Consider the following 13465-nt stretch of genomic DNA (forward strand, 5'->3'; position numbering starts at 1 on the left):
AAGCTTTTATTCTTGTTGCAATACTTTCACTGCTGCCTTGTGAATGTATCATTTTTTTTTCTGTATATACTCGTCCAGAGTTTATTGTTCCTCAGTTACGTATCTAGGACTTTCTTATCTAGTTGTGTAATATTTCCTTATACTATCAATCATTCCATTTGTCGTTCTTTGTATCTTTGGAATTTGTGTTGAATTTGCATTTGCTTGAATACAGAAATAAATTGAACCAAACGAAATGAAACAAAACCAAACGAAACCAAACTTCCAATGTTTCTTGTAAATGCATATTCTTTTCCTTTAAATAAGAGAACTGTCTAAATGTTTGAGCTCGAAATTTTGGCTCACGGCACTCCTCTTTTTACCAAAGGCTGTGAGATACTAATAACTTACCTCTATCTACAGTATAAGGATTTATGATAAATCTCGGAGTCAAACTGACTAAATAAATCTATATCATATGCTTCACACCTACTCAGCGCCTGAAGTGTCGCTGTTTTGATTCAGTGCTTATATAATGCTAAATCTTGAGAAATATATAACTGAATGAGTTTGGCGAGAAATTATGAAATCATAGCAAGTTGTATCCTTGATCAAAAAGGGAAAAAATCTATCCGGTCGAACTTTGTCCGATACACATACGCCACACACACACACATACACACAAGCGCGCGCGCACACACACACACACACACACACACAAGCCCTTTAGCAGGAGAGTCAGTTATCGCGCAGGCGCAGTAAAGCTCAGCCACTCTCGAAGACGACAATTTAAATGCAATGTAGTAAAAATGCAGCTCTGACGGATGGATGTTGTTACAGTTTGAATTTCCCGATGTTAGATCGACTTTTGACTCTCTCTCACTTGGCGGCGAGTTTGCTCCTGACATGTGCAAAGATCGTCCAGCTCTCTTCCCTGGAGAAAGTCACCCTTCTAACCTTGGTGAGTTGAGATGCGCAGCAGCATTTTTTGTTCCAAAAGGAAAGCACCTGGATAATTCTTTCTATGATTCGATCACTTTTTGGTCTTCTTTCACCTTCCTCTCTTTTTATTAAGTGATTATTCACATTCTTTGTACTTTGTATTTCTGGTTACAACAAAGTTAACTTATGCACGTCATCAGCATGTGTTCTAAAGCCCTTGATAGTCATATCTAGTGATATTATCTTATATACTTGTAGATGAGGCTTTTAGTCTAGAATGTTCCATTTAATAAACTGAACAAAATACTCGCGTATTCGTGGTAGACGTATAGCTGTAAATATTATATGCTCGACATGATCCCATCAGGCCAGATGGATAGACAGATAAATAGATAAACCAAGAAATAAATAAAGTATGTGATAATCATTACATACTTGCAATCATGGGGGGGGGGTATGTCATGGGGAAATTCATAGAATTACAACGGTACTAATAATGTATATCAAACAGTACTATATATATATGTTGTCTACCAAACTTCGTGGATCAGATTTTCTTGTTCATAAGATCATTTTCACATTGTCAAGTTTTCCTTCATATTACAAAAAGGTGCGATTTTCAAGAGAATTCCAGTGGAAAGTTAATTATTTGTAAATATCGCTATAGAAATCTCACACTCTAAAGATCCATGGAACAAAGTTGTCTCAGTATTTTCCGTCGTTTCTACACAAATTGCAAAGGAAACGTTCTTTCTTGATGTCATTGACTCATCTTGATGGCGTAAAGAAATCACCTTAAGAATATCACACCGTCGCTTGTCTCTTACATATTCTGCGACAGAGTATGATATTATACCGACATTCCTTATAGGGATTGTATTGTTTGCGTTCAAATAAAGGCATGTTTATCCCAAGTCTTCAAGATTTGTGAATACTCAAATGTACAGTGTCATGTGTTGCTGATATTTTTCATCGTCACACGCAGAAAACACCTCGATTACATCCATGGTGATGGCTACTCGGTCGTGTCTCATCTTCGCATTCTTCTTTGTGCTATCAACATCTATATCTGCGAAGTCCAGTGACGGTGAAGTGGGAGTGGCGAATGGTACAGAGCAAAGGGACCAGCTCTGGACATCATCAGAATTTGAAGACGTGACCACTGTCGCATTTGAAATAGATGCTGGCCCTTCGGAATGGGCGTGGTATCCGTTCCAGTGGAGCTGGTGGATTGGACTCCAAGCTGCTTCGGCAATTCTCGGCGTCACAGGGAATGGTCTCGTCGTTGTGATCATCTACGAGCGCTTCTCCGTAATCCGGTCGACTGATGTCCTCATCGGTGCTCTCGCCATCGCTGACTTGATCACGTCGATCTTCGTTTTTCCGATTCCGTGGGCAAGGCGGGTTCCCGGGACAATCCTTGGACACGCCTACTGCAAACTGCTGTACCCCTCGTTCATCCTGTGGCTTTGTATCACTGCATCGACATACATCCTGATGGCTATCTGCATCGAGCGCTACCTGGCCGTCGTGCATCCGCTTCCCTTCAACCGGATCGTCAGCAAGAGGAGGGTATCACTGGTCGTGGTTTTGATCTGGGTCTTTACGTTCGCACAGGTCTCGTACACTTTGTTCACCTATGGATATGATCACAACATCAACTACTGCGGTAACATGATCAAGACCGAAGCTGGTAAGATCGCTCAAGCCTACTACGCCTTCATCATTCGACTGGTGATCCCCGTCGCTACCATGTTGATCACCCAGCTACTCATCGCCCGATCACTGCGCCAGCAGTCGAAGCAGTTCCGGCAGATGACCAGCGAAAGCAAGGGAGAGACCTTCCACATGCTGGCCAGGAATCGCATCATTAAGATGATGCTTATTGTGGTCCTGGTCTACATTGTGGCTTGGACCCCGAATCAGATCGCGTATCTCTGCTTCAACCTCGGCTATATCTCTTCATCTTATAGAGGAAGCCCCCTTCACCGCATTCTTACTGTGCTCGGCTTCTTCAACTCATGTGCCAACCCGTTTATCTACACCTGGAAGCACCCACGTTTCCGCGCGGCCGTCAAGGATCTCTGCACATGTGTCAAGTCGGACGGCGTGGCACTCTTCGAGCCGAAGGAACCAGTGCCGACCAGGTCAACCGCAGCGGACTAGGGAGTTGTTACCTGTCAACTAAGCGTCTTGTCACATTTCTTTTAATCTATTTCCACAACTTGAGTATAAGAATAAATAAAACAGCATGAAATGCATCCAATTAATACACAAGACATTGCACCATTAGAACATCATTTCTGCATTATACGCACATGCATACGTACAAAAAACTTACTCATAAGATCAAAGTGTGGAGGAAGAATCACAGGCCATTGACCTGTTAAGGCTGCTCCTCGGTAAAACTAATGATTAAAAAAAAGAATGTAACAGCTATATCTTGAAGTGAGACAAAAGTGAAGTAGTAAAAAAGTATAAAAAGCCCTGTAAATATAAACTTGTATTAATGATACATGTATCTGTGACAGGAAGGTATAGGATTACATTTCATGATTTAGCAGTGCATTCGTTAGTTTTTATTTCTTCTTGAATACAGACAGAGTAACAAATTGTTTGATAGACTTTGTTAGACTCATCTAGATTTTGGGACCAAATATCTTATACTGCATCACAAAAACTCGAAATTTACCGTTAAAGTTGGGTAACTTACAACTCTTGTCTTGCACAGTTTACTTCATTGTTTTGTGTTATATTGTTTTGTTTTGTTTTAACAAAATAGAGATCAAGGGAACATGCTATCATAATGATTACTTTAACAAACAATTTAAAAGGATGTTTGACTTTTGTTAATATCGTATACTTTCAAAATATTAAGTTCTTTAGACATTTATGAGTAATGTGGTCTTGAATATGTTAACATTGTCACTGCACGATTCTGAATAACTGAAATTCTATTCAAATGTCACCATGCACATTTACTCCAAATGATATTAATTCAGTATTTAAAGCGAGTTATGATATAATCAAATCTTGATCAAAGTCTAACAAGGTTTTTAGTGGAAAAGTTAAATTTGTTTCAGCTTACTCGTAACACAAATTGTCTTGCTTATTTTCAAACATAGTATCAATATATTCCTTCTATGTTAACATTTCATCGATCACAAAACACACACACACACAATTCATTGATTTGGCAAAAGGGATTTTACAATGCATAAATCAACTACACAATATGTTCATTGATAGACTTAAAAAGCATACATCTTCAAATTCATGAAATTCTTCCGTCATGCCATGAGGATTAGAACCAACATTTGCTGTCGGGCGGAAGCTCGGTGGTCTAGTGGAGATGACGCCTGTCCGGAGATCAGGAGGTCGTAGGTTCGAATCCTGCTCGAGTATGTATGCCCATGATTTTTTATCATGGCTATATACTACTAAAACACACTGATCAATTCAGTGCTTATTTACGTCGATGTAGGGCAATTTGTCAATCAGCTGCTAAGCATACATCTTTATCTTCATTTGATTAAAGCCTATATTGTGAAAAACAATCATCAACTCCATAAAGCTTATGTAGTATCAAAAGTTGAACAAAGAACATAACATATAGGTCAAAACGAGACAAAATAAAGTCACCTGACCGGCATCACATGATTGGATGTATAGTCAAACTCTCATTGTTTTCACCAGAAGTCGTTTAGATATTCAGTCTCATCAGTTGTTCCACTTTGAATTTCGTTCTACAGTTCATTTTGCGCTGCTTTCATTTCAGTGTGTCATGCTTCACCTTGGTATCAAATTTCTTTAGGGTTGCAATTCTTTATGCCGAAGGTTTATTATTACGAAGGTGCGTTATTCCGAAATTAAATAAGGTTCATTATTTTGAAGGTTTGTTACTCCAAAAATGAAATAAGGTTCGTTATTCCGAAGTTTCAATCATCCAAATATGAAAAAAAAAAATGTTCGTAATTCCGAAGATTCGTTAATCCAGAAACGAAATAAGATTCGTAATTCCGAAGGTTCATTAAAAACCACTTTTCCCCCTAAGTTTTCCGATGGAATAACAAACCTTTTTTTTTCAATTTTCGATTAACGCACATTAAGAATAACGAAACTTATTTGACTTTCACATTAACACCGAACCTTATTTCATATTCAGATCAACACGGAACCTTCGGAATAAAGAGCTTTTATTTGATTTTTGGATTAACGAACATGTAGGCATGGTAGGTATAGAAAACTTGTGTGTTTTGGTTAAACAAACCATTGGAATAACGAATATCACCATCTTTTGCTTCACAATCCAGCATGGTCTCTTCGATCCTGGAGCACTTGTTTACTTGAAGAACAAGAAAGTGAGAAACATTTCAAGGTGTATACTTGAAAATTATGTTCAAAAAGAGAACGAACTTCTCCGACAATTTCACTTTTACGAACTTTTAGATTTGGCTGAATACAAACCAAGATCAGTTTTGCCTTTGTGCAGATTCGTGTTTTCTTTGTTCGTGTTCTATGTTTTCAAGTTTACTCGGGAAAATTTCTTGCAGCTCTTCAGTTTGATTCTTAAAAGGTTGACGCATCATAAATTGTTAATGTTAATGTACAGTATCAACAATATCATCTAGGTACACACTAATCTCTTTTACATAGAAAGAAATCAATATTCAAATCGAATCGCATCATATTGAATCAAATTAAACCAGACTGCAATACTACTCAATATATTGGCAACTGTTTTTAAAATATTTGTACATGTATGTAGACGTATCTACAAAAGAAACACCACAAAGTCAAACAGAGGAAAATATAATAATGCTAAACAACAATAATAACATGTTTTCATGCTCACATGCATACACACCCACATAATAACAAAGGAGGTTCAAGAAAACGGAGAACAACTGCCTTTTTTGCTTTGGACCCCATGTTCGAAGCGGCCATTCAAAAATATTATATTATATATAATATATAAGTACGTGCCAAACTGGATTGCCTCGCAGATAGGAAGCCAACAGATCGTTTCTGTAATGTATAACAGTTTCTGGATGTTTCTTTTCCAACTGCCTATAGTGATATATGCACTTCTTTCACCTGCTCACTTCCATTAAGTTCCATAGGAAAGAATTCGCCTAGTTATAGCAAGATCCGGCAAGCTTCCAGCAAGCTTTATTGTTGTTAGGGCAAATTTTGTGAACAAAGCATGCATAAAATCCGAATACATTACAGAACTGGTCTGTTGATTCGTGTCTTATTGCACTATATAGCCACTTTCTAAGGAGGATATGTTTTTGTGATGGTAATTACTTTTCGCCATCCTTGCTTATACAAGATGAGAGATATGCAATGGTAAAGACACGGGAATGCGCGAATAAAAATTGCGTAGAAAATGATGAAAAAAAAATTACTCTACTGGGCATGCCCGGGCACTAATCTAACATATCAATTGGTAAAGAACTATATACTTGAAGATAATACTCAAATCAGATTTATTTGTCGGAATTGAGCGGGGAAAAAAAAGTGATGAAATCGGCTTTCCGGGAGAGTGCAGTTTTTAATGCTTTCACATGATACAGCTCTGATTTACGCTTTTTCACACATTTCTGGAGGGGATTTTTATGTCATTTGATGAACAAACAAGCGAGATTTCTCCGACATTATGAACGAGTTCAAAATAAATCTTCAGATTGCTCAGAAAGACGGCGGCATCAAACCTCATCGTCAAAGGGACGCAGACACCTGTGAGATTCTTTTGTGTTGGCATAGAATACTGAAAGCTTTTTGAATAATTAAAGCCAATTGGAACTCCAGCTCTTGAACCTCCTTGCATATTACGTATCCGCAATAAAATGTGTGTGTGTGTGTGTGTGTGTGTGTGTGTGTGTGTGTGTGTTTGTGGTTGTATTTAACTGAACCTCTATGATTACAAACTACGCAACCTCGTACACACATGATAGTGTAAAAAAAAAAAACACACACACACACGTTAACATCTTGGTTACTGCGTGAACAGTGAAAATCAACACACTTTGAAACATAATATGACTACTGAGTAGGTCTTAAAGTCCCAATAGCGTTGAAATCCCATGGAGTAGGAAGGGTCGGGTATGTTCGAGAATCCCTGTGTTAAACGTGGATTAAACAAACCGTGTACAGCTTTATCGCTGATCTCTACGTATTCAAGGTTTTCTTTACCTAGGGTAACCTCTTCGTTGTTGCCACTGCACAGGGCCCTGCTTTTATTATTAACCTAGCGTTGCCAGGTACCCATCTATACGCCTGGGTCGAGAGGGACCTGGTGGGTAGAAATATCTTGTGCAAGGACGTCAGCACCGGGCTGGAATCGAACTTGGGTCCTCCGATTGGGAGTCGGGAGTCTTATCCACTATGCCACAGCGCCCCCACAATGACAATAGTGTTTTGATCATGCATTTTTTTCATGATATGCAACAGTGATATTCAGAGGTCCCAATTTGCGAGGTGAGGGAAAACAGGTAAACTTACAGTGCAATCATGACCATAAGATTATCATGATTATGGCTCTGAGATATCTAATCCTGAAGGGAAGGATTTATATTATATACCAAACTGAGTTCATATCTTACAGGGATGACTGTGTCCACTTTACTTCGGGCAATTGACGTAGAATATTCGAATACTTTTATCCTCGTCCTAAGCGTCCGTATGCATCAAAATGGTTCAACTAGTCGTTGAATATGCCATTTCACGGATCAAAGTGATGGGAATCGTTAGAGAACTTCTCTTTAAATTGGAAGGTGATTACACTTCGTAGAAGTAGTTCGATGTACGAGGGTTGATTGAAAAGTGACTGTCAAGCCGGTAATGGGGGACGGAGTGTGGGTACGTGGAAAGGCGTCGGACTCTGGAATGCATTAAACTAATCCGCCATCACGGAAATTAACCCAACATCTGATCATTACACGTGTAGCTCTCCCTTCCTCTCTTCCTTCTGCTCTCTCTCTCTCTCTCTCTCTCTCTCTTCCCCTTCCTCCTTCCTCCTCTCTCTGGCTATTTTGCATGTCAGCGTTCTATTGTAAATCATAGCACACAATATCTTGATATTATGTAATACTGTATATATATATATATATATATATATATATATATATATATATATTTACTGTCCATATATCTTGTGGAAGTTGTAGTAATCTCTGACAAAAGTTTTTGTTTTTAAATTTCATTGTATGTAAAGTTATGTAGCTACTATAACATAAGAAGTTAAAACATTAGTAATTATTATTACGTACATTTCTCTTGCCTCTGACCAATACATCGCATATGGGAAACTTATGAGTTACAGGTTTATTTTAGGTTTCCCTCCATGACCGTTTATTGTACCATTTTTAACAGTTCAGGAAGAAGTGATATGTATTCTTTATATATTTTTGTTAATGTTTTATAATGTTCTTTTATTTGAGGTAAGAAATTTCTTCAATATTGTCTCCCCGATCTGTATTTATGAAATTTGTAAGATCGAAACTGCTGATCTGCATTTTTAGCAAACATGTCGGACAAGGTGGTTCCTTTTTTGCGCCGTGATAATAAACCGTTTGTTGAATATGTAGATTAGCAGTTGCAAGCTTACAAATTCCATTTGTACAGAGGGCAGACAAATTGCAGAGAACCCATACCCCATATCTTAACCCCCTGCTCAATTATCTCTTAATGCTTTCGTGTTGTTGTTTTGTTTGTCTATCTTTTATGATGATTATGGAACAATAAATGCTAGGAAAGAAAATAATTCTCTTAAAGATATCAACAGTAGATTATTGTGTTTTAAATGTATGCGTGGCTGGTCATTTGCTTATGTAATGATTTCTTCCTTCCAGTAAAGGGTGTTGAACTTTGCCTAGTGTGACGTAGGCCTATTGCTTTCTCTTCTTCAATTCTCTCCCTCCTACTCTTCAGTATTTCTATCATAGCTTCGAATTGTTAAAATGTCATAAAGGAAATTGCGACCACAATCACTGAAATTATGGAATCAACCGTTCTTATTCGATCCGCGTCGTTTGCTTTATTGAAACCTTCAATTTTCTATTTAAATATTCAATATGATATCTATTTATACTTGTTGCTGTACGTGGATAAAGGATGATACAAAAAAAATACCTCTGGGGTTGAAGGAGCTGACATTGTCAGGAAGGACAAGGACAAAGAAAAAATGATCAGTGTAATGCCTTTAACCTCAAGAGAGCACGCTATATCTTGCAGGTAATTATCAATGACCACAGACAGGTAGGTAAGAAGATTATGTCGAACAAAAAGTGGACGAGCTCCGGAAAGAAAAGTCGAGTATATATATAACATCCTAGCTGTTTTACCAGTAAGGGGTCTGTTTTAAATGACTCCAAAGCCTATTATACTCATCCCTCGGAGCCCGTCTGTCCGTATAGGTATTGATACTATATTTTTCTTCAAATTTAACATTATATACTTGAACACACACACACACACACACACACACACACACACACACACACATATATATATATATATACATATATATATATATATATATTCTATATATAAATAGATATTTTTTCTATGCCTGCTGGAAAGAAGCAGTGTCCCACAATGTGGTCACATAGTCGACTGTGTGAAAACGATCAGATTTAACAGTGTGGAGATGATTTCATACTGTGATTTGGTTTTCACAGAGTGTTCACATGGTAATGACGTTTCACACTGTGAATTGATGATTCACAATGTGTTCACACTGTTAAAACGCTCGAATTTAACAGTTTCAAGAGATTTCACACTGTGTTTTTCACACTGTGGAACACTGTGTACTTTCCAGCAGGGTTTATATATATATATACATATATATATATATATATATATATATATACATATATATATACATATATATATATATATATATATATATATATATATATAGAAAGAGAGAGAGAGAAAGATATATATATATATATATATATATATATAGGATTATACGTATACAATATTAATGTTTTAATGCGTGTATAATTTTTACATTAACACATCAATGAGCATGAAATGAGCACATGTTAATCAGTAGGTATGTACATGCTTACAGTCATTATTCATTCAGTTCACGTTACGTCATTATACACACTGAAGAGATTTGATCGACTGCATGGAATCGTGCGTGGGATCGAGAAACATCTCACGGCAAAACACGATTTGTGATCTGGAATTACTTACACACCTCTCGTTCACATTATCTTCACATTCTCTCCGTGTATGTTCAGTAAAGGATCATAATTATGTATATTTGTGTGATAACCTCAAAGTTAAAAAGCCTTCAAAAAGAGTATCACAACGATCGACTGAAGGGCTTGTAAGTTATAGGGTGCACGTCACTCATATTGCAGAATCCGTCTTCAGTTCCTTTGTTTCTGTAGGTGTATGATATTTTAATATAGAGCAAGAATAATAAGACTCACGGATGTTTGGTTTTCATGGCATTAAAAAGACGTCAACTGGGGAAAATATTGCATCATTATAAGAGATAAAAGTAATACAAAGCTGAAAGGAATACCTTGACATTTACTATAAGACGATTACAGTAGCAAAAAGGATGCTTTCTCATAGTTTTGGAGAAGTGACTTATTTCCCTTTTAAATATAAATTGACTGACGTTCAGCATATAATAGCACAATTGACCGGGGGCATGCATCTTTTCTCATCCGTCGATTATTCACGCTAAATAAATTGTTTAAAACCTCATGCTTATATTGTAAACGTTTTTTTCCCCTTGGGGCTGGTGCTTTTTTCCTTTTCTTTTCCTTTCTTTACCTTTGCTTTTTTTTTCTGCTGACCTCTATAAAGATTGAGTAGGAGTCGCATCGAGTTTTTCTCATTCCCTCTTTTTTGTCTCTCCTTCGGTACAAGTAGATTTGCATCGTTTCGTCTGAGTTTCATACCGAGGCTGATGAGCACTATAGTCTCACTTTAAAAGTTGTGCTTCTCTCCCTGAGGGAAGGTGAGTTCAGGAGGTTCTATTCATTCATGTGGATAATTGTAATTCTTATTCAAAGATTAAGTGCAACACAACCTGATCTATACTGGCATGATTGGGAAGGACGAAATGGCAAGTCTTTGTGGAGGGCAGGTCCCCTTTCATCTCGGTGTCATCCTGCGAGCTAGACAGCGACGAGTCATACACGTCATACGCACCACGAATTAGGCATTGAAAAAAAAGGTCCATGAGTCATACACCCATGAGTCACACAAGACTCCAAATAAGACAGGTCTACGAGCTAAACAGCATAACCAAATAAGGTCCACGAGCGAGACACTATAGGCAAACAACGCACACGAACACGACACTGGGCAAAAAAAAAAAAAAAAATTGATAATAATAACACTACTGTAGTCACTACTAGATAATAGATACTAGATCACTACTACTTAGATTAAGCCCTGTTGTGAAATGTCGACCTCGTGGGCCCTTTTTTTTTGCATACTGCCGAGCTCGTAGACCTTATTTGCCGAGTTTTACTTAGTGTCGAGCTCGCAGAAACTCTTCACTTAGTGTTTTCATCGTAGGTTGTATGTCTCGTGAGCTGTATAACTCGTGGGCTGTGTGACTCGTGGGCTGTATGACTCGTGGGCTGTGTGACTCGTGGGCCGTATGACTCGTGGGCTGTATGACTCGTGGGCTGTGTGACTCGTGGGCTGTATGACTAGTGGGTGTCGAGCTCGTAACGTGCATCCTTCATTCCACGCAGATTTTCTCTATATTTGCTTTTACATTCCTCTCTAAGAGGTGTGAAGAACATCATTCAAAACCTCTTTGTGCCATCCAGACGTCCGACCTATATAGATTCTCTTTTTATATCATTCATCGTATTTGAAATACACACACATTTTTGTGTCTCTTTAAGTTGTTTAACTCTTCCATTACCATGACGACCTGCTCGTACACTATGTCAAGGGCACTTTGAGATGGTGGTAGCTCTGAGCGGTTTAAGCGGAATTTCTATTGTATGGGAATCATGGTGGGTTTTTTAAATATATATTTTATGTGTTTATTTTATTTGTCATTAACATTTTCCTTGTTCTCTTTTGGAATCAAATTGGTATTCCCTAGCTGTCCTCTAGCCAGTTTTCGGCTTTTCTATTTTTGTGTGATACATCCTTCTGCTACTCACCATCAGCACATCGTCTCTCTCTCTCCCTCTCTTTCAATCTCTCATATCCTTAGATTTCTATCTATCTATCTATCTATCTATCTATCTATCTATCTATCCATCTATTTATATAAATTTCTATCAATCTTATGTTTTTCTTTCTCTCCCCTGAGTGAAAGTCACTGCTGAAACCTATAAACAAAACAAAACAAACAAATGCCGTGATTTTTTATTTAATGTGATGGACGTACGGGAACAAAACCAACCACCAACCACCACCTCCAACAACAACAACAACAACAAAAACAAAATGATAAAAAATAACTAAAAATACTGCAACACAGTTCCCGGCATGAAAATGGAAAAAAAAAAGAAGAAATCATTGTACATACGCATCAAATTGAATGGGAAATTGAAAACACGCAGGGAGTTACCGTGGAGACAGATGACGATAATGTATCTCACAGAACTAAGATAATAGCAGTTAAAGATGTGCTGTGAAAGAAAATCATTAACCTAATGGCATTGATCCTACAGACAGCACTATGTGTAGGAGAATATGACATCCACGACTCAGTAATTACTCAACTTATAGAAGAAGAGAAATCCACCCAAACATCTATGAAAAATGATAGTATTAAACGTTCCGCCAATTTATGTCCACCTACCGGTTGATACCCACGCATCGATCGTCTTTTCTTGTATAGGTAGAGGGTAAATGAGATATTTTTTCAAGTACAGGTTTGCAATGATAGAGTTGCTTTCAAAATTCGTCTGCGACCGTCTGTGACCAATCGCAGTCGTTGCAGGTGGTTGCACGAACTTGAGACTGCCGTGACATTGAATTTTGAACATGCTCAATTTCTAGATGCGACCAGAATTATTGATGTGACCAGTTGTACGAATGTCGTATACGAGTTGCACAGCCTGCGTTTGCGAGACTTGATGCGAGTTTTCGCACGCCACAGATCATCGTGCAACGCTCGCACGGGAACGTCCGCCTACTCGCACGATCATACATGTAGGCCCTACAAGCAAATGCGACTTATTTGTGAAACGGTCCCCTCTAGTCGTATCTGTTGTACTACATGTACAACATCTGTTGCATTTATGAATGCCTCTCTGCGACCTGAAGAGATTGATGGCGACTGAAGCCTGCTACAGCCTGCCGTATGACCAAATAGTGTCAAACGGTCGCAGACTGATTGTTAGAGGGGTTTCAAAGCAGTGCTATGATTGAGGCAAATTAAAATACACGAACAACTTCAAAGCGAAACATACAACTACAAAGTCCAAGGTCCTTATCTTTCCCCCGGTAACGTTTGGCACTTTAACATACTCTCTACATATTTCATCAATTATTTCAGAGGGACTTTTCAAACGGATCTTAAGTTCCTCTG

At 38.0% G+C, this 13465-nt stretch overlaps 1 protein-coding gene and 1 non-coding gene across 2 annotated transcripts; both read left to right on the forward strand.

Moving 5' to 3' along the window:
* The first annotated feature begins 1926 nt into the window (after positions 1 to 1926).
* LOC139739645 (allatostatin-A receptor-like) lies at positions 1927 to 12740 on the forward strand. Its single transcript, XM_071650254.1, has 3 exons — positions 1927 to 3057; positions 11080 to 11089; positions 12667 to 12740. Exons 1-3 carry the CDS (start codon positions 1927 to 1929, stop codon positions 12738 to 12740), a joined length of 1215 nt encoding a protein of 404 aa, XP_071506355.1.
* Trnas-gga (transfer RNA serine (anticodon GGA)) lies at positions 4254 to 4326 on the forward strand. The gene has a single exon. It is a non-coding gene; the product is annotated as a tRNA-Ser (tRNA).
* Positions 12741 to 13465: the final 725 nt, after the last annotated feature.

Source organism: Diadema antillarum, unplaced genomic scaffold, assembly GCF_040938485.1.
Source record: "Diadema antillarum isolate AM-2024a unplaced genomic scaffold, OU_Dant_1.0 seq00000810_RagTag, whole genome shotgun sequence".
Taxonomy (NCBI): domain Eukaryota; kingdom Metazoa; phylum Echinodermata; class Echinoidea; order Diadematoida; family Diadematidae; genus Diadema; species Diadema antillarum.